Source organism: Clupea harengus, chromosome 22 (assembly GCF_900700415.2).
Source record: "Clupea harengus chromosome 22, Ch_v2.0.2, whole genome shotgun sequence".
NCBI classification, from domain to species: Eukaryota; Metazoa; Chordata; class Actinopteri; order Clupeiformes; family Clupeidae; genus Clupea; species Clupea harengus.
This window is the reverse complement of record NC_045173.1, coordinates 4,287,842-4,306,507: the sequence shown is the minus strand read 5'-3', so window position 1 is coordinate 4,306,507 and position 18,666 is coordinate 4,287,842. Positions and strand designations below refer to the sequence as shown.

Here is an 18,666-nt window from a genome sequence, read left to right as displayed (position 1 = left end):
AGGACATTATTTTGCATACTGAATCCACATGCCATGGTAACATGACGTTAGGCCTACTTTTTTTTATAAAGTTCGGGAGTTGTCATAGGTTCCCAAAGTCAAAGAAATGAAAATATCCACTTCTGAATCTGGCCTCGTTTATAGGCCTACTGGAATCGTATGATTCATGTTTCCATGGCTCTGTCTGTAGTTTTAAAATATATAATAGGCTATTAAATGTGGATGTGTGTTTGCCTCTATCAAAGCCTTCAGTTTTCGATGTTGCCTATCCATTTGACATTTTTTGAAGTTGGCACTTTAACCTATTCAGCCACTCCCTGATTGATGGGACAGATGATCATGAAATATTTCATTCTGAGCGCGACACGTGACACGTAGGCCGTACCACGGGAACAAATCTCCAAGCCAGTAGGTGGCGCAAAATATTATTTCTGATGTTTAAAGAAAACTACAGAAGAAGAAGTTGAACCAGAACCACCGGAACCAACCAACAAGTCCAAAGCTAGCTAGCCAGTTAAACGCAAGCTAGACACAAAAGAGTGATTTGACACACTGTGTACAGTTGGTTAAAGAAATATCCGATGAGCGTCACATTGATATTTCAAACGTAGCCTGACTGTTTCTCTCAACGAGGGGACACGGATATACAAGGTTGGTTTTTGACGCTTTTGATAAGATTAAGGTTAACTTTCCAGCTAGGTTGTACGCTAGCCCTCAGTCCTCAATATATGTGTTGACAACTTCGTTTGACGTTAACGTAGCTGTATAGAATATGTTGCTAAGCAAACCACGCGTAGCTACCGAGATAGAGAAGGTTAACATCAGCGAAGATATGTGAGCGATGTCATCCAGTAATTTTACGATTGGTATAATAAAGGTGTTTTTCTAACTAACTCATAGACTGAAAGTAGAATGTATCCTAACGTTAGATCATGTAGCATTTAGCTTGCTAGTTGTATGTCCTGAGGTTGGCATCAGTCGTCAATTTAGTTTTGGTCACGAGACTGAATCTACTCAGGTAAAGTTAGTTCCGTCAAAGCACTTCTTGCCATTTAAAAGTTGATTCAATGCTAGGTAGCTAGCTAATTTATGTGTAGCAATTCACACAGCATGTAACATTAATACAAGAGACATTATAGGAGGCAAGGCAGCATGCCATTATCTTTAGCTGATACATGTTGGCGTTTCCACTGTGATTTATTTGATTTAACAACAGCTTTCTAGTGATCATGTTAATCTGATCTACTGTAGACTGTTTTTGACAACATTAACCTCCACGGAGGTGTGCGATTGTTTAACACTCCTTACAATACAATTTTAACATATTGATTAAAAACAGCTTTATTTTCAGGATGGATCCAGCTTTGCTTCGGGAGAGGGAGCTGTTCAAGAAGAGAGCCCTCAGCACTCCCGCGGTTGAGAGGAGGCCAGCCCCTTCTGAATCGAGCTCTTCCAAGAAGAGAAAGGCCAGGCCAGACAAGGAGGCATCAGGATCCAAACAAGGTGCAGGTTAGATGAGTGGCACCAGTTTCTTGGCTGTTGTAACCCTCAAGTGTCAGCTTAATCCGGCCTGAAATTAGTGCATCTTCGTTTAATTTTGATATTGGCTTAGTGGCCATGGGACTCTACATAGATGAGCCTAAACATCATGCCCACTTACTAATAAAGCAAAACATGTTAATTAGCTAGTAATAACAACAGGGAGACGTCTGGGAGATGTTTAATTGTCATCAAACATTCCATTTGTATATTTGTCATGCTGGATGCAGGAGAAATGGGACCTGAGGCACAAGTCGCAGACATTTTAATGATTGTTATGGGTAGAATGTGTCATAGCACACTGTGCATTGCACCCAGCTATGTATGGAGCTGTGCAGCCACAGACCTGTCAGTGTGCCCTTGCCAAAGCTTGTCCATTGTCCATGATTTGCTGGAAAGCCCTGGGTGCAGGGATTTGTGAGGATGTCAGTTTGACACATGCCACCTACTCAAACATTGGTGTGGACCATGTCTTGAAACACAATCATAACTGGCAGCCAAGAAGACATTCCATCAAAACAGGGCTTTTACAGTTACTGGCTGGGATTAGAGTGCACTTTACATTGTTTTTGTTTTGTAAAATAACATACCTTTTCAAGTGCTGAGATATAGCCTCAATATTGGAGGAACAATATCGGGGTCATATTGGATTGTCAGTTAGCCTGTGATTCCCTCCCTTAATGACAATGGTATTCTTTCAGCAAGATTATGCCCGTCCATACCGCAAGCTTGGAACAAGGTGTTGCAGTCCAACTGAGCATCTGAGGAATGTGGCAGAAAAGGTCCAAACCATGGCTGAGGATGTGATGGTACCAGATGCAATGGGGGACCTTCAGAGGCCTATGCCTCTGTGGGTTGGAGTTGTTTTAGGGGCATACAGAAGATCATCAGCATATTATGGGAATGTATATAGCAGACGGTCATATTATGATCATCTATATAGCAGACGGTCATATTATGATCATCTATATAGCAGACGGTCATATTATGGTCATGTATATAGCAGACGGTCATATTATTGTTATGGTGATGTATATAGCAGACGGTCATATTATGGTCATGTATATAGCAGGCGGTCATATTATGGTGATGTATATAGCAGACGGTCATATTATGGTCATGTATATAGCAGACGGTCATATTATGGTCATGTATATAGCAGACGGTCATATTATGGTTATGTACTTAGCAGACGGTCATATTATGGTGATGTATATAGCAGACGGTCATATTATTGTTATGGTGATGTATATAGCAGACGGTCATATTATGGTCATGTATATAGCAGACGGTCATATTATTGTTATGGTGATGTATATAGCAGACGGTCATATTATGGTGATGTATATAGCAGACGGTCATATTATTGTTATGGTGATGTATATAGCAGACGGTCATATTACGGTCATGTATATAGCAGGCGGTCATATTATGGTGATGTATATAGCAGACGGTCATATTATGGTCATGTATATAGCAGACGGTCATATTATGGTCATGTATATAGCAGACGGTCATATTATGGTTATGTACTTAGCAGACGGTCATATTATGGTGATGTATATAGCAGACGGTCATATTATTGTTATGGTGATGTATATAGCAGACGGTCATATTATGGTGATGTATATAGCAGACGGTCATATTATGGTTATGTATATAGCAGACGGTCATATTATGGTGATGTATATAGCAGACGGTCATATTATGGTCATGTATATAGCAGACGGTCATATGAGGCAGGTGGTCATAATGTTTTGGGTCATCGGTATGTACAGTTAGTTGCCATGAACTTTATTTCATATGAACACTTAATGAATTGCTGCAGAGATAGTATGACAGACAGCCTTGCCTTTCTGAGAAATGTAGAGTGCTAACAATGCGTAACATGAAATTGGCACGTTTTCCCAAATGGACACATACAGTACATTTTTTTTCTTCCAATGCATTTTGGTTAACTGATTTTTAAGGTTTTAAAGCAGGTTTTTAAGGCAGGGTGACACAATGTAATGCATAAAATGCAACATGAGGGAATTGTAATTAAGATATCTTCCCTTCTTCCTGACCCAAATGCAGCTTATGGAGATTTAGATTTGCACAATAGCAAGGGCAATGTTTGCACTGGATGGTACTTGGATGATTACCTATGATAACTTGTAACGTGTTTTTTTTATCTAGAGTCTTTTTTTATGTAGAACCTAGAAAGTTTGAATGATTTTTTTTATTGAACACAGCCCCATCATAGTAAAAGCATTTTAGAGCATCACTCATTGGAAAAAAGGATATGTCACTTTTCTAATACAGAAACAAAGTCAGAAAACAAAGTTAGTTGATACCCCAGGCAATTCCTCTCAGCATCTCTTGTCAGTCTATTGTCAGTGATGTGGGTGGAACAGAAAAGGTCTGGCGTGTGTTTGTGTGTGTGTGTGTGTGTGTGTGTGTGTGTGTGTGTGTGTGTGTGTGTGTGTGTGTGTGTGTGTGTGTGTGTGTGTGTGTGTGTGTGTGTTTGTGTTTGGGTGGAGTGGTGCGTGCTCCGAGCATAGTCTGCTTTGTTTGTAGAAAGCCACTTGTCTGGCGGTTTGTCCTGCACTACACCACCTCTGTGTGGCTGCTGCCCCCCACTCTCTCCATCACCCGGCAGAAGGTGCCAGGCTCTTCGCGCTGCTCGCGCACCGTCTTGCCCTTGGCGAAGCAGCCGCAATCCAGCAGCTCGTAGAGAAACGCCAGCGCAGCGAGGGAGAGGACCGTAAGGATGAAGAGCAGCAGGATGACGAAGCAGGCCACGTTCCAACCGTCATGGAACGGGTACAGTTCCCGAACCTGCAGTTCCACGCTTTTCAGCTCCGTCTGTGGTCGCCACGGCAACTCTGCCTCCGAGACGTTCATGATTATCTGAGAGGCACAGGGGGACACAAGAAGAAAGATGATTTGATTCCCCGAAAATTCCCTGAGATTAAAAACAAAAACAAAAACAAAAACAAAAGCAATGAGGTTACATTTTTTTTTTCCAGTTTGAACCACACTTCACACAGGCCTGTATCTCACAGAGAAGAGAAAAAGGACATGACTCAACCTCTTCGAAAGCAGATAAAGGAAAAGAAACAAACATGCCAATCACCCTTACTGAAAGGAACAGCCTAGACATGGTTAGCAGACGAAGCAAAGCCTGGAAGTGAAGAGAGCCAAGCAGTTCACTGTGCTGTCAGTGCTCATCCACTCTTCAGCGGCCTCTCTCCCTGCGCCAGCGTCACCCGCTGAAGTCTGGTCACTACTGAGGAGCCAGTAGCTTGAGTCATGTTACACAGATTAGACAGACAGCCATGATACAGGAGTGGACAGGCTGTTTTGTGTTGGCTTACCTGGGAGATACACTGGGCTTTAACCAGGTCAGCTGTGTAATGGGATCTGGAGTGCCACGTATCGTGCCCACAAAATGGCCATCGACGCATACTTTTTCTTCAAGCTTTAAAAATCTTTGCTGGCTCAGGATGATTCTAACCTATCAGTTTCTATACAGCTGCCCTTTTGGGAGGCATCTGTTGATCATCACATATTCACATCTAGTTTGTCACATGGGTCATGAAGGTTCTACTCCATGGTAAACATTGATTTCTTTGCCATTGACATCTGGTTATCCAGCCTCTCTTAATGCATAAATGTTTTTGTTTGTTACTTAGTTTTTTTTCTATTAATTATTCCACATCATTAATAGAAACATTGTTGCATTGAAGATTGTCTGATTTATTCAGTGTATTTGGTGCATCGCCTTGTAACATGCCTAGCCTAGAGCTTTTATGCTCTGACACACAGGAAAGGCTGCATAATGTCCTCACAAATGATCTTTAGACCCGCCCCCTTTGACCCCTTTCCCAACAAAAGAAACATGTCTGCAGGAAACTCTTCTAGAAGCTGAGGTGATCGTAATGGTGTAATTGGCAATCTAGTGTTGTAGAGATTGTAGCCATCATGCTCTCTGTGGATCAAAAGGAAGAGACAGGAAAGGACTGTCTCTGACTAAAGTGGCTGCTTCTGTACAAGCACTGTGGATGTCTGAGCAGGGCACTGATGAGCGAGGTGTGTGTTAGTGTGTGTGTGTGTGTCTGGGATGCTCTCTCTTTATCTGGAGACCACTTAGCTACTGACACACACACACACACACACAAACGGTAAACCCAGGCGCCATCCCCTCTGTGTAATTCTATAATACATGAACAGATGGGTTTTCCTCCTCGTCATTTACTTCGCATCACCCTCCAGCATCTCCATCATCAACCCTCTAAGGACCTCCACGCCCCCCCCCCCCCCCACAGGCACATCCCCCCCCTCAAGATGTGCCCAGCTGGGCCTGGCCTGGGTCTCTTCTTTTCCTGCCCTCTCCTCTCCTCTCCTCCCTCCCCCTCACCAATCCTTCCCTCCCTCTGTGTGTGCCTCCAGTCTATCCATCCAGACTGCTCAGCGTCACACAGCAGCCCCAGAATCTAACCCACTCATGTTTTTATTAATGTGTCTGCCATGCCCAGCCCTGCTCCTCTCCTCTCCTCTCATCTCCTCTCCTCTCCTCTCATCTGCCCACTTCTCCGTCAGCACACAGTCCACTGTTTACAACCCTGCTTCATTTAGTCCAGTCAGCGCTGGCCAAGTAGCCCTTAAAAGCGCTGCCCGTCTGGACAAGCTGTTATCCAGCTTGAGCTGATCTACTGGGCGACGTACAGCGGAGGAGAAATGCTCATGCACGAACTGAAATGTGTGTAAGGCGCAGCAGAATACTCGGCTCTCTGCGAATCCATGCAGCCTTGTTGTCCTTTGTGTGTGGTGGTGTGGCCCTGTTAAGGCTAGTGTTTTTTGTCCCGTCCCCCCCTCCTTGCCTTAGTAGTGTGTGCAGGGTGCAAAATGACTAGAGCATGCAGGACCTACCTGTGTGTTTGGAGTGAGGCGATGCTGGTCAGAGCTGCTCTCTTCTTCCCTCTCCCTCCTGCCCTGGTGCGCCTCAATCCTGCAGGGCTCGCTACTGTTTGGAGGAAATGCTACAACGGCATTGGCTTGCCTCGCTCGCACACAAAGACAAAGCCCCACCCCCTCACACTCAGCAGCTCTAGGCAGCAGGACCCTCCCACGCAATGAATCATTCATTAGTCAGAGCCAATGGTGTGTTCTGATTGGCTGACTTCCAGCTTTCCCCCTCCCCCTTTATCTTAAGCCTAGGGGCAACGTGAAAGCTGTAGCCACTCAACAGGGGCCAAGAGGATGTGATGCGTTTGGGCTGCTCTCCTCTCTATGTGGGGCAGGGACAGGATGGGGAACCAAGAGGATGAGGAGATGCTATAGATGCCTGAAATTCAGGGTTGCCTAGCAATTCATTTCTCAGTGGCACAGTGATGGAAATGGAAGTATTGATCAGTCTACCCCCCACACCAGCACCCAGGACCTTAGGGCTTTAGATTTCAATCCAGTTTAGCTTGCCCAAAATATGTGACTCAACAAATACTAATGAATCCACATTATAACAAGAACAAATGTGCTTGAATGTACATGTTATTGTTTTACGTATATAGTATGGCTCCTAAAGTTAATTTGTATTGTATGACTGTGAAATGCTGTAAATAAGACGTACTTATTAATCTAATCTTTTCTTGAGTAAACCAAATAAGATATGCTAGAAATGTTCGTAACAAATAATAATTGAGGCAAATGAATGAACAAACTGTTAACTTGATTCTCTCTGTGCCTTTCTCTCCCCCCCTTCCTGTCTCCGTCCCTCTCTTCCCTGTCTCTGGTACAGATTCAAACAATGGCTCCTTTAACCTGAAAGCTCTCTCCGGCAGCTCCGGCTACAGGTTTGGAGTTCTGGCCAAAATCGTCAACTACATGAAGGTAACTACGGACGGACGGACGGTTGCAATGTGTTCTCCGAACAACTGCTGGTCTTAATTCTATGTGCATAGCTCTCATTTTGAGTCCACTGATCAGCTGCATACATGCTTTGTGCAGTCAGATGTTTTATAAAACTGGCTTGCTTGGGCATTATTGGTTAGTGTGCATTGCGTCAGTGTTGTTTTATTTTTTCTAATCTATCTTTCTGAAGTAAACATCTTGTTTACCAGCCAGTGCCAACTCTGCCCGAGCTGTGAGTGAGTGAGTGTGTCACACCATAAGTGTGACTCATCTATATTTGCATAATGTCCTCCATTTCAGCTGGCTTTCATCAACACGCCCGAACTGATCACAGCAGCCATCTCAGAGTGCCAGTGCAAGCACTCTTCTGAATCTCAGGAACTAACAGTGTAACAGTGTAACTGATCCACCCTGTCTGCCTGTGGCAGTGAGCCTGAAAAGATCAGATGATATGTGATCAGGTGCAGTGGCAGCAGGACCCTGTGCTGTGGTCAGGAGGGGCAGGCATGGACGTCTTTGACTGTCAGATGGACAGAGGCCAAACTGCTCTCCGCTGTCAGCAAACCTCTTGTTCCTCTGAGAGCTTCTTGCTAATCTGAAATGACACAAATGCCTACTCAATCAGCCTATTTTTGGTTTTCCAGAATATGTCTTTTTCCTTTTTCGACCTTAAGAAAAGACGGTGTTTATAGAGTTATTTGGTTTATGTCGCATCAGAGTTCCTAGACTAACACTCTGGGTAAGATCATTATAATTCTAGACTGGTAGGTCTCATCTGGAGCTAGAGCAATCCTTTTGGATGTAATTGTATTGTTTAACTGTGTGTGTCCGTGTGTGCTTCTTATCTCCCACAGACGAGGCACCAGAAAGGTGACACACACGGCCTGAGTCTGGAGGAGATTCTGGATGAGACCAAACTGTTGGACATTGGCATGAAGCAGAAACAGTGGCTGATGGGCGAGGTGTGTGTGTGTGTGTGTGTTAGTATGTGTGTGTGTTAGTGTGTGTGCACGTATTTTAAGGGCCGAGGCAAGAGGAGATGCCGTTTCCATCAGCTGTCAGATCCCAGCCAGTAGGGGCAGCAGAGAGTGCCCTCTGTAGTGGCGTTCCAACAGTGAGGCACTAGTGGGAGCTGTGGGCCTGTCTGGGAACGCTGCGGAGGCTTTTCATCCTCATGCTTTGGCCCATCAAGTGTTAGTGGAAAAATAAAGAGAGAGAGTCTTTCTTTTTCGCCCCTCACTCTCTCTTTCCTCTCTTTTTGTCTCCCTCTCTGTGGGGCTCTTACGGAGTAGTTGGGTTACCAACATCAGCAGCAGATCACTTCATCCTCTCTTTTAATCTTCCCTTGCCTTCAAAGTCTTCTGTTCATATCATCACTCTTGAGTACTTAACACTCACCTCTCTCTCTCTCTCTCTCTCTCTCTCTCTCTCTCTCTCTCTCTCTCTCTCTCTCTCTCAGAGCGGGGGTCATTGTTGTTCCGTGAGCAGGCAGTAGAGGTAGTCACAGAGGCGGAACAACATCTGTCTAGAAAAGTCCCGCAGGCATGGTGGACTGGGGTGTGTCACTCGCAGCTAACCAAAAGGAAGCAGGACTACTGGGTGGTCAGAACACACAAATCTGACATGATGCACACCAACTTCGCCTGAGTGAACATTGCTAAAAATGGGCATGGCTTGCAAGAGCCCGCGGCACTAAGTTCAGCCGTCATTGTGTTTGTAAGCAACAGTAGGCTAGTTTCTTTCCGTCATTGTGTTTGTAAGCAACAGTAGGCCAGTTTCTTTGTATGCAGCAGTAGGCTATTTTCTTTCCATCTCTTATGCGATGGCACATCTGAAACATCTTGGATTCGTAACATCAGATGAGATATTTCACAGCTCTGTCTTTTATGCGTGGGTGTCAAATGTAAACACAATAATGTGGTGATGACTCATCGGTGGATCGTCCTTCTATCTGCTGCCTATCAATTATTATGTGCAACTTTTTCTTTTTCATTTTGACACACATCTTTTTAACCTTTGATATAGTCAAGGTCTCTGTTAGGTTCAAGGCCATATTGATTCATTCAATTTGATGAAATGACACACCTCGCTGAAGCTGGGGATAGAGTCTCTCTGAGCTACGTCTTCAAGTGGTGTTGTACTGCAAGTTGGAAATATCTGAGTTCCGGGTGGTCTCGGAAAGAGGCATTACTGGCGAACGTGAAACGTCATGCCTCTGGTTCCGCAGTGCCAGTTTGGTATCTGAAAGTACACACTGGGACATTATTGTGCCGCCTCTGTTTGTGTCAGTAAACAAGCGAAGGCGGCATAAAGAGGACTCTTCGTAACGTGATTATTGCAGGATATCAGTCTGAAAAGGTCTCTCTCTCTCTCTCCCCCTCCTCCTTCCCTCCCTCTCTCTCTCTGTCTCTCTAGGCTCTTGCCAATAACCCAAAGATAGAAGTGAATGATGGGAGGTATGGCTTCAAGCCCAAGTACAATCTGAAGGATAAGAAGGCTCTGCTGCGGCTGCTGGACAAACACGACCAGCTGGGGTTGGGAGGTGTGATGCTGGAAGACGTGGAGGAGGGCCTGCCCAATTCAGCCAAGGCCATCAAGGTACACAAACACATACTGTTCAGCACAAATTAAACAAAAAAATCTTACTTCCCTAAGGGCTCTGCCGCAGTTTTGACGACACATATGACTAATCTCCATCGCAACAAGGTTCTTCTGTGTTCACTGATGACCTCTACCGGCCAGAAACAGTTCTGGTGCTGTGATCCTGTGATTAGGACCTCTTTGTTTCATGAGTATTTTCATTTGTTGTTTTTTTTTTAGGCTTTAGGTGATCAGATCGTATTTGTTACAAGACCAGACAAGAGGAAAATTCTATTCTTCAATGACAAACACTGTCAGTTTACAGTAGATGATGGTACGTGCTCTCATTCTCTGTGTGTGTGTGTGTGTGTGTGTGTGTGTGTGTGTGTGTGTGTGTGTGTGTGTGTGTGTGTGTGTGTGTGTGTGTGTGTGTGTGTGTGTGCGCGCACAAATGCCCACGCTCATGTAGTAAAGCCTGTGATGACTTAAGCCAAGTAATAACTTGTGATGCTAAGCGAGGCGATGGAATATTGGCAAACAGTAAAGCACACGAAGTCCTATAATGATTTATGGACAATGACGAGTGTTGATCTGCGTGTTTCCACAGAGTTTCAGAAGCTATGGCGCAGTATTCCAGTGGATTCCATGGATGAAGAAAAAATTGAGGAATACCTGAAGAGGCAGGGCATCACCTCTATGCAGGAGACCGGACCAAAGAAAATGGTGGGTTTATACACACACACACACACACACACACACACACACACACACACACACACAAACAACCATTAACAGTTGAATCTAATTTCTCAATTTTGCTGTTCAATCTATTCTCTGATTGGTCATGCTCTGTTTAATCCTCCGTGATTGGCTTCTTCAGTTACCAATTCATAAGAGGAAGAAGGGAGGCAGTCAGAAGGCAAGACGGTTCAAGACCCACAACCACCATCTGGCTGGTGTGTTGGAGGACTACACAGATGGAGTGCCCACCAAGAAGTGACCACACACACACACACTTTTGACTATATGGGACTGAGTTTCAAGAGTTGTCAAGAGGATTATTACTTTGCCACATACATGAACACAGAAAAAATACAAGGAAAAAAACAAGAAACAAGTTGACATCAGAAGGCACTGCCATTTTTCTCTTAGTAGAGCTCAGTGACAAACACAAATGTGAACTGTTGTAAATATTTTCTTTATTCTTTTAAGTTTGCTCTTAAGACAGTACAAGTAATTACGTTGACAGCATTTGATTGGGAGTCTTTCTAGACAGATGATTAAAGGCAAAGACTAATTGCTGTTGTTTGAATACTCATTTTTAACACAACACTCCAATTGATTTCAGTGTGATTTCTGAAAGTACCTAGATTGAGGCAGGGTTTGTGGAAGAGATGGGGTGAACCTGCTTGTTTATGGTTGCTGGAGGGCCTTGGGGCCCTGTTGCCTTCCTAGCCCCAAGGAACTGTCACCAAAAAGCAGAGAAATCTCAACAGCCTGCCTGGGATGGAGGCCACGAGTGGGGCTTATGTTGTCAACAGGAGATGGGGAGAGGGAGAGCGAGAGTGAGTTTGATATATATACACAGTCTACAGCAAGCCCTTTCCACAGTTTTGCATGATTTATGGAAGCTCGAAATGTGAGTATTCTTTAGACTTTGCTGAACTTTATTCGCAATTGATTTATTCTTCCACATTCTTGGGACTATTCATTTTTCTTCAGAAAAACATCCAATGACGTTTAACCTTCACTGGAAGGGATTCTCTCCATGCTGTGGGGAGTGATGCGATATGCTGCCTCTCCTGTTGTGATAGTCGAAGTATACATTCATTTGAACGGACTTCTGGCTTCAAAGAGAAATGTGAATATGGAAATGACGTTTTCTACTTATTGTCACTGTACGAGTACAGGGTTCTGTTTTAACTTTTAATGCTACTTATTGTTGCTTGGTTTGGATCTAAGAAACACCGTATTTGACATTATCATAGTGAGTCATCATCTTAGTTAAGGGAATTAAGTCTGTAATATTTTTGTCACAATAACTTGTATGACCTCAAAAGCTTGATGCATTAAGAGCTAAAATAGCTTGGCCAAACACAAGAACATCATGATCAGACACACAAGGCCTTGGTGGAGGAGGACTAAAAATGGTCACCAACAGTTTGATGTTAACCTTTGAGACTGAACTTGAATTCAGTTCAAAGACGGGACTTTGTATTCTCAAAGGAGTTGCGTCACTTTCCGAAAATAAACTGCAGATTCTATTTTAAGATCCTCCGTATGCCTGCCTCCCCCCTTCACTTGAGAGATTAAAGAGTACAAAATAAGCCACCCCTCAGTGGAAACATCATTTTCACAAAGCCCGTTCATCAAAAATGCCACGTGTTTTCTTTAATCCTTCAAGCCACACTTTCTCTTTACAGTTTATATTCTTACTCCTAATCAGTACTAATGCTAATACCCAACCAGTAAATGCAACACCAACACTCTACAAAGGACTAATAGTACCAGACTACATACATTCATTATAAAAATACTATAATGGTTTTTGTCTGCTTTGTCCTCAAAACATTGAGAAATGTTCACACTTTTGTAAATTATACTTTTATCGTGTTTTAATCATATGAACGAAATAACAGGCATTTTATTTTATGCATAAATAGTAAAAAGTCTGTACAGTATAAAATTGGACAGGTGTTCCTTTGGCTGGCCGTTTGATGTTTGGTTGAGGCACACTGCCTTTTGCATGTCCATGGAGACCCTGTTGTCGGGAAAAGTCATGTGATGTGTTACTATGGCAACTCAACTTGGGGCCTTGTATCAGCAAATCAACAAATAGCTTCTTTGAGTGACACAACATTGGGTGATGGCATAGACATAGGAGTTCCTATGTCTGGGTGATGGTCACCAGAATATTCAGCAGTTGTAGCAATTACTGAAATCCTCTAACATTCCAAGGGAAGTCTGTCTGAAAACTCACCCAAGGCCATAAAGTCCTCCCTCAAATCAGGAAATCTCCATTTTCAATGATCAAAGCTGTTAAGGACTGTCCGTCGCAACTACAGAGAGCAAAAAGTGAAAGTCAGCAACACATTAATAGGGCAATAATGGAGCATAGAGTATCTACTCAGTGTACTGAATTCATTAGTGTACTTAAAACAGCTATGGGCCTTCTCACGATCTCATCTTTCATCCTCACTGAGGAGTCAAATCTTAGAGTGCAACCTGCTGGAGGGGACGGGGGTTGGTGGGGATATGCATCTCCTTCCACATCTTTGCTAACCCTGATAAAAATCCTCTTCAGCAAATGAACCACACCAGTCAATTGTGCATATTCCATTCAACTGTACTTCCTCTAACTTCTCAGCAATGAGCAGTGTGCCTCGGTAACCTGCTCTGCGGCTTGGAGACGTGCCCACGTGCAGAGCCAAATGAAGCAGATGAGGTTGATTACTCATTAGCGAGCTATTGGGGGCAGGTGATGGGAGGGTGTTTAGCATTTGAACCGTGGGCTGTGTGTGCGCCAGGCAGAGGAGAGGCTCTGCTCACACTAGTGGAACGTGCAGATGAAGCAGGGTGACCCGTCATTTACGGAGCTAACTGTTCCTGAAGGTCCCTGTTTCCGTTCCCCGCCCTTCCCGATGGGAGGCTCACGCAGGGCAGATAAGGAAGCCCTCCTCGCTTGTCCTTCATTCCTCTCTCCCTCTGTCCCCAGTCCCTTATATTCCGTTTCTCGTTTTCCACCCCGGCATTCGTTAAGGAAGCTGCAATAGCCTTTGGTCACACCAATTAACATGCCATCCCCTGCTCTCCCTCTGGTCCTCTTCCTCTCATCTCCCACAGGCACCCCTCTGAACACCACCGCATCAATTGCACAGTTAATGTGCTCAGCCCTCTTCGGAGCTCTCGCTCGTATGAACATATCGCTTCCTCTAGCAGATACCAACACTCCAGTTCTTAAGGATTAAGGCCACTGAATGGGCATTTTGTCTCATGACTTTTGTATAAAGATTTAGTGTTATCAAACACTTTCTAACCATTCTATAGGAATGGTAAAAAGGTTATGATGGGGGGCAATGTAAATGTACAAATGTAAATGCTATACACGTTGTCATGCCTTCAGAAATGGCAAATCTAGAGAAAATGTTTTGACATTAAAAACTACATCTTGAGAACAAAATGACCTTCCAGTGCCACCGCAGAGTTTCAGGAGAGAGATACTGTCAGAGATATCTGTAGTCTCTTTGTTTCAAACCGTGGTACGAGATGAAAACTCACCCCTCTCAGCAGAACTGCCTGACCTTCCATCCCTGTGCGGAGTCGACAGGAGGGTACCAGCGAAGCTGCAGAACACAGAAAAAAACAAGGTCCTGGGCCTTTTCCTTTCATTTCTTTGGATTCTTCTCTGTGTGTGTGTGTGTGCGTGCGTTACAGAATTTGTGTGTGGGTGTTGGGGACTGTTACCTGTGTGTGTACAGTGGATGGATAGCTGATCGTTGGCAGGCTTGGGCTAACCTCAGAGGGATAGAGGGTATAAGGAGGCCAGACCTCTGGTGCAGCGGGGTAGAGAATGGGAACAGACATATCATCTGGGGGAGAGAGAGAGAGAGAGAGAGAGAGAGAGAGAGAGGTGAGAGTGAGACACTGGCTACTGTTCAATATCCATGTACTGAACAAGCATATCATGTCACATATCAAGTTTTGTCACTTGAACTCGCTTCAACTTCCACTGCACAGAACCTTCTAAGTGCTTAGGCATCTTTTACCATCAGAATATGTCAAAAGAGAGCCACATCATCAGAAACACTGAGAGCATTAACACATACAGACACTCGAAATAGCAAGTGCAGATAGTTCTATTTGAGCTCTGGGGAAAGAGCATGGTGAACACATTTAGCATGCTAGTGGCTCCACTGGCTTTTCCTCTGTTATCTAAAACTGTTTACAAACCATGTTCAAAACATCAAAGTGGAGGGCATGGCACCGCCTTCTGTTTAGTTTATCTTAGAATCACGTTCTGTTTACCCCCACTGTCCCCTCAAGAGAGGTCAGCTTTACTGCTGCAGCAGGAGGTGTGTGTATTCTCTCAGTACTCTTCAAAGTTGCTGTGTGATGTTAGTCAGAGCCATCATTCACAGTTGTGAAATTCTGTCAAATGTTGTATTGTAAATGGTGTATTTCAGTCAAATATATATATTTCACTAGAGGTATTGTCCAAACCTAAACCTGCCAGAGTGCAACAAACCACATTTTATAGAAACTGAAAGTTAGATGTGTCTGTATGCGTCATATGGTTCTAGGTGATGCGGTTTGAGGTTGTACAAGATGGTCATTACTATTACACGTCAGAGGATGTGTTGATGTAGGTCTGCAGAGGCATCATTCAGGCAGTCATGAGCATGTAGGAGCCTACTCACATGTGTCTCTGTTTATGAACTGGAGGCCAGGGCTGTGCTGCAGCATGGATGGGTTAGGGGTTCCCACCAGTTTGTTCTTGGCCATCTTTGTGTTGGCCTTGGCGAACTCCAGCCTTAGAGTCTGGGGAATTTCCGGGTCAAACCGAACACCCTACATATCAAACACAAAGGTCCAGGTGTTGCATTAGCACTTAACATCAAGCTTTAGATTTACAAAACTAGAAAAATCTACTCTTACACTTTAAGCTCTTTAAGGTCGGCTGTTAGGCTGGCGTGCTGGTTTCGGGTCTCAACTAGATATTTAAGCAACTCTGCTCCTCAATACCTAAAAGAACGCCTTGAACTAAAACAAATGTGATGTGAACTCAGCACACAGATTAACTCCACAACTGCCTGGAATAAAAAAATACCTAGTAAACATTATCATCCCAGCAACCCTGTCAACACGCTGTGCTGAACATTAGACCGAGTTTCTGCAGAGAACCATGTTTTGCTAGGAGTGTTTTTTCCGCTCTCCTGATCTGACGCTCTCTTTAAAGCAGCAGAGCTCTGCACGCAGAGGGTTATTTCCACTACAAATCTGCGACACGGTGAGTGATCAAAGTGCAAGCGGCGCTGCGTTGGGCTGAATGCGCGGGAGTGGGGGAGCAGGTGCGCTCCATCGGCTCTACTCCGCTCCGCTCGGCTCCACTCACGTTCAGTGCGTTCTTCGCTGCCTCCGCTTCTGATCTGCTGTCGAAACTAACAAAGCCCACAGGCTGCGAGGGAGAGAGGAAGGGAGAGGCAGAGGAATGTATTAATAATTTGGAACAATGGCTGTGTGCTTGTGAATAATGGGTCATGTCAATGTTTGAGTTCAGAAAGTCAAATTTGGGCTTCTGTGTTATGAACTAAGTGACACCAACGTGCAAATATCCCCCAACATATGACTCTTTTGGACTCAGGTGGGTCAGGACTGGCTTTGTGGCTTGTCCCTCTACGTACCTGCTTAGAGGTAAGCTTGATCAATGAGCCTTCGTAACCCTGAGAAAAGAAAGGAGAATGCCACCGCAGACATTGTATAATTTAGTGTGTGGAACATGGTGACAGCACACACCATTACATCTCAACAGTTCCGCCCATCATGGCTCATCTATTAACTCTTAGGGACACAAAACTCCACTAAATATCACCACATTATTGTGAAATTAGAAGGCATTTATTTATGATTGCTTGATAGAAAGTGTCTTGAGTGCACGTGTGTTAATGCGTAAACATAACATTAGTTATTGAGCACTGATCATTCTCAAGGCTGTAAGAGCTTACCTTAAAAGGTCTGAAGAGGAGGTAGAGCTCTCTGGGTTTGATGTCCAGGGGCAGCCCACTGACAAATAATGTCCTGACCTTAACAAAAAAAGTCTACCATGAGGCTTCATCTCACAAACATTAAATACAGATGCAGCCAAGAGCAAAGAATAGTTGAGTTAAATAGGGTGAAAGGGATTCACAAGGTTTGTGTGAGTTCATGGAATCCCCTCCATAATAATTGAATAAACCTCCCCACATAAGGGAGCAAAGCTACACTTGCTGTTGGATCACTATGGATTAAAAACACATGCGCAGGTGATTTTGATCCCCACTTGAGCCAAAGCATAGCACCTCTGATCACAGACACTAACACCAATCCAAATACTTCAACTTCTCTCACTCTCTCAGAGTGGGCCATCCATCAACAGCCGTGCTGACAAATTCGTCTTGAAGAGTTATAGCATTTGCCCGAGTGCTACTGAATTCAATGCATCTTTTGTTCCTACCAAGTTCAAAGAGACGCTATGGTGTCATTTAGATCAATGGAGCCAACAGAGCTCTTGCAAGTTATGGGGCCCAGGTTCTTACAAAATGAGTGATTGGTGATAAGTCCACTTAATTTGCCACAAATGGGAAAAAATATTCCCGAAACACTTCCTGGGACATCTTCACAAACAATAAGCAAGATAATGGACACTTACAGTCACATTTTCTGACCTACTACAAAATTAGGCCTACCTCTTACATTACTTTGGAACAAAACTAAACATTTAAAATACAGGCTAAAAGATAGGTTTATCAGATTTACTTAATTGATGTTGTATCTATAAACAAATAAGAAAGTGAAAAACATGAGTGACAGACAATAATACCTCTTCCTCGTTGCTTGTGAATTCATTTCCATCGGTCTCCTTCTCCAGAGCAAAGCTGTTCATTTTTGCATAAGGAGATGGACACTCGGAGGTGCGGCGACCGACACGAAGCTGTAGAGGACAGTGCAGCCCAGCCCAGGTACAAACGCGGCGTTCAACTCAAAGTCGTCATTTGCTATAGAAACCGAGCGAAAACTTGTACGGGAGGAGGTAGAAAGTGTTGACAACGAAGCTACCAGAACAGTGTCGCAGTTCCCAAACAGATCAGTGATAATTCTCCGTGATAGTGAAAAACATTTCCCCTTTGTTATCTCTCAGTTAGTACAGCGAGTGGTGCCGCCGATGATATCATCCTCACCACAGCAGTGCAACTGTCTGCTCGTCGGCTCCACTGCTTTTCATTGGGGGCTGGGAAGCAGGACGAGGGGTGGGGATCAGACCGGTGGCGATGCGATTGCGTTTATGTAAATGGCTACAACCGCATGGAAAGAGGAGGGTGTGTTAATAATTTGTATACAACAGTGAGTTACCACGAAAATGACACTTAATCTGGAGTCAAAATGCCAAAACACCATCCTGACCCGACTGAGCCCTTTGCTTATACGTAGACTAAGGGATTGAAACTGTAATGAGTAAAGTCTGTCAGGTTAACAGTCACAGCTATGTGTGTAGTGTTTGGGTTTGTCAGCAGGCAGAAGGCTCAACAAGATCAACAACAAAACCACCCAGTGTTGTGTTCAGCTGCTGAGACCTGGGACAGGCTGGCATTCAGCCACCCTGGAGGTGAACATATTTGGCAATGCCTCGAGTTATCACACACAGATGAAATATCCTCATCTTCAACATAGCACATAGCTCAAATATGAGCAAGAAAGACCAATTCTCTGGAGTGTAACTGACACCCCCCCCCCCCTCTCCTTCTCTCTTTCTCATCTCTCTCCCCCTGTTTGTCTCTGGAGGGAAGTGTGAAGAGAGGAGATGTCACAGCTGCTCCTGACAGAGATGCATGCTAACAAGGAGTTTGTAGTTTGTGTGTCTCTGTGTGTGTGAAAAGCCCCTAACCCATGCCCAGAGAGGAT

At 44.2% G+C, this 18,666-nt stretch overlaps 4 protein-coding genes across 7 annotated transcripts in view; 2 read left to right on the top strand and 2 right to left on the bottom strand.

Moving 5' to 3' along the window:
* The first annotated feature begins 459 nt into the window (after nucleotides 1-459).
* Nucleotides 460-18,666, top strand: part of gtf2e2 (general transcription factor IIE, polypeptide 2, beta) — an 18,525-nt gene continuing 318 nt past the window's right edge. Inside the window, exons 1-8 of one of the 4 annotated variants that reach the window (XM_031560481.2) lie at nucleotides 460-651; nucleotides 1,352-1,509; nucleotides 7,319-7,410; nucleotides 8,286-8,393; nucleotides 9,847-10,029; nucleotides 10,252-10,345; nucleotides 10,619-10,734; nucleotides 10,892-11,026. In XM_031560481.2, coding sequence (XP_031416341.1) covers nucleotides 1,353-1,509; nucleotides 7,319-7,410; nucleotides 8,286-8,393; nucleotides 9,847-10,029; nucleotides 10,252-10,345; nucleotides 10,619-10,734; nucleotides 10,892-11,011 — 870 coding nt within the window. In that variant the 5' untranslated portion in view covers nucleotides 460-651; nucleotide 1,352 and the 3' untranslated portion in view covers nucleotides 11,012-11,026. Of the gene's footprint in view, nucleotides 652-1,339; nucleotides 1,510-7,318; nucleotides 7,411-8,285; nucleotides 8,394-9,846; nucleotides 10,030-10,251; nucleotides 10,346-10,618; nucleotides 10,735-10,891; nucleotides 11,310-18,666 lie in introns of those variants that run through there. The other 3 variants (XM_031560480.2, XM_031560482.2, XM_031560479.1) reach the window with 3 other exon arrangements.
* Nucleotides 1,517-4,517, top strand: LOC116218514. Its single transcript, XM_031560478.2, has 2 exons — nucleotides 1,517-2,664; nucleotides 2,857-4,517. The coding sequence occupies exons 1-2, from the start codon at nucleotides 2,220-2,222 to the stop codon at nucleotides 3,414-3,416; spliced, it is 1,005 nt and encodes a 334-aa protein (XP_031416338.1). The 5' UTR covers nucleotides 1,517-2,219; the 3' UTR covers nucleotides 3,417-4,517.
* On the bottom strand, nucleotides 4,129-6,537 carry smim18 (small integral membrane protein 18). The gene is made up of 2 exons (XM_031560483.2): nucleotides 6,454-6,537; nucleotides 4,129-4,431 (listed from the first exon to the last, which is right to left on the bottom strand). The coding sequence occupies exon 2, from the start codon at nucleotides 4,423-4,425 to the stop codon at nucleotides 4,129-4,131; it is 297 nt and encodes a 98-aa protein (XP_031416343.1). The 5' UTR covers nucleotides 4,426-4,431; nucleotides 6,454-6,537.
* Nucleotides 11,191-18,036, bottom strand: LOC105903963 (RNA binding protein, mRNA processing factor). The gene is made up of 9 exons (XM_012831774.3): nucleotides 17,588-18,036; nucleotides 16,734-16,811; nucleotides 16,413-16,451; nucleotides 16,124-16,186; nucleotides 15,429-15,579; nucleotides 14,476-14,600; nucleotides 14,290-14,354; nucleotides 12,992-13,070; nucleotides 11,191-12,772 (listed from the first exon to the last, which is right to left on the bottom strand). Exons 1-7 carry the CDS (start codon nucleotides 17,648-17,650, stop codon nucleotides 14,295-14,297), a joined length of 579 nt encoding a protein of 192 aa, XP_012687228.1. The 5' UTR covers nucleotides 17,651-18,036; the 3' UTR covers nucleotides 11,191-12,772; nucleotides 12,992-13,070; nucleotides 14,290-14,294.

Bases quoted from the DNA above. Each gene is read 5' to 3' on its own strand.
- smim18 (XM_031560483.2), bottom strand. From the start codon at position 4,425: ATGAACGTCTCGGAGGCAGAGTTGCCGTGGCGACCACAGACGGAGCTG.
- LOC105903963 (XM_012831774.3), bottom strand. From the start codon at position 17,650: ATGAACAGCTTTGCTCTGGAGAAGGAGACCGATGGAAATGAATTCACA. The intron at 14,601-15,428 runs GTGAGTAGGCTC...TCTCTCCCCCAG, and splicing joins GTTCATAAACAGAGACACAT to ATGATATGTCTGTTCCCATT. The intron at 14,355-14,475 runs GTAACAGTCCCC...TGTGTTCTGCAG, and splicing joins CATCCACTGTACACACACAG to CTTCGCTGGTACCCTCCTGT.
- LOC116218514 (XM_031560478.2), top strand. From the start codon at position 2,220: ATGACAATGGTATTCTTTCAGCAAGATTATGCCCGTCCATACCGCAAG. The intron at 2,665-2,856 runs ATAGCAGACGGT...ATGGTGATGTAT, and splicing joins GTCATATTATGGTCATGTAT to ATAGCAGACGGTCATATTAT.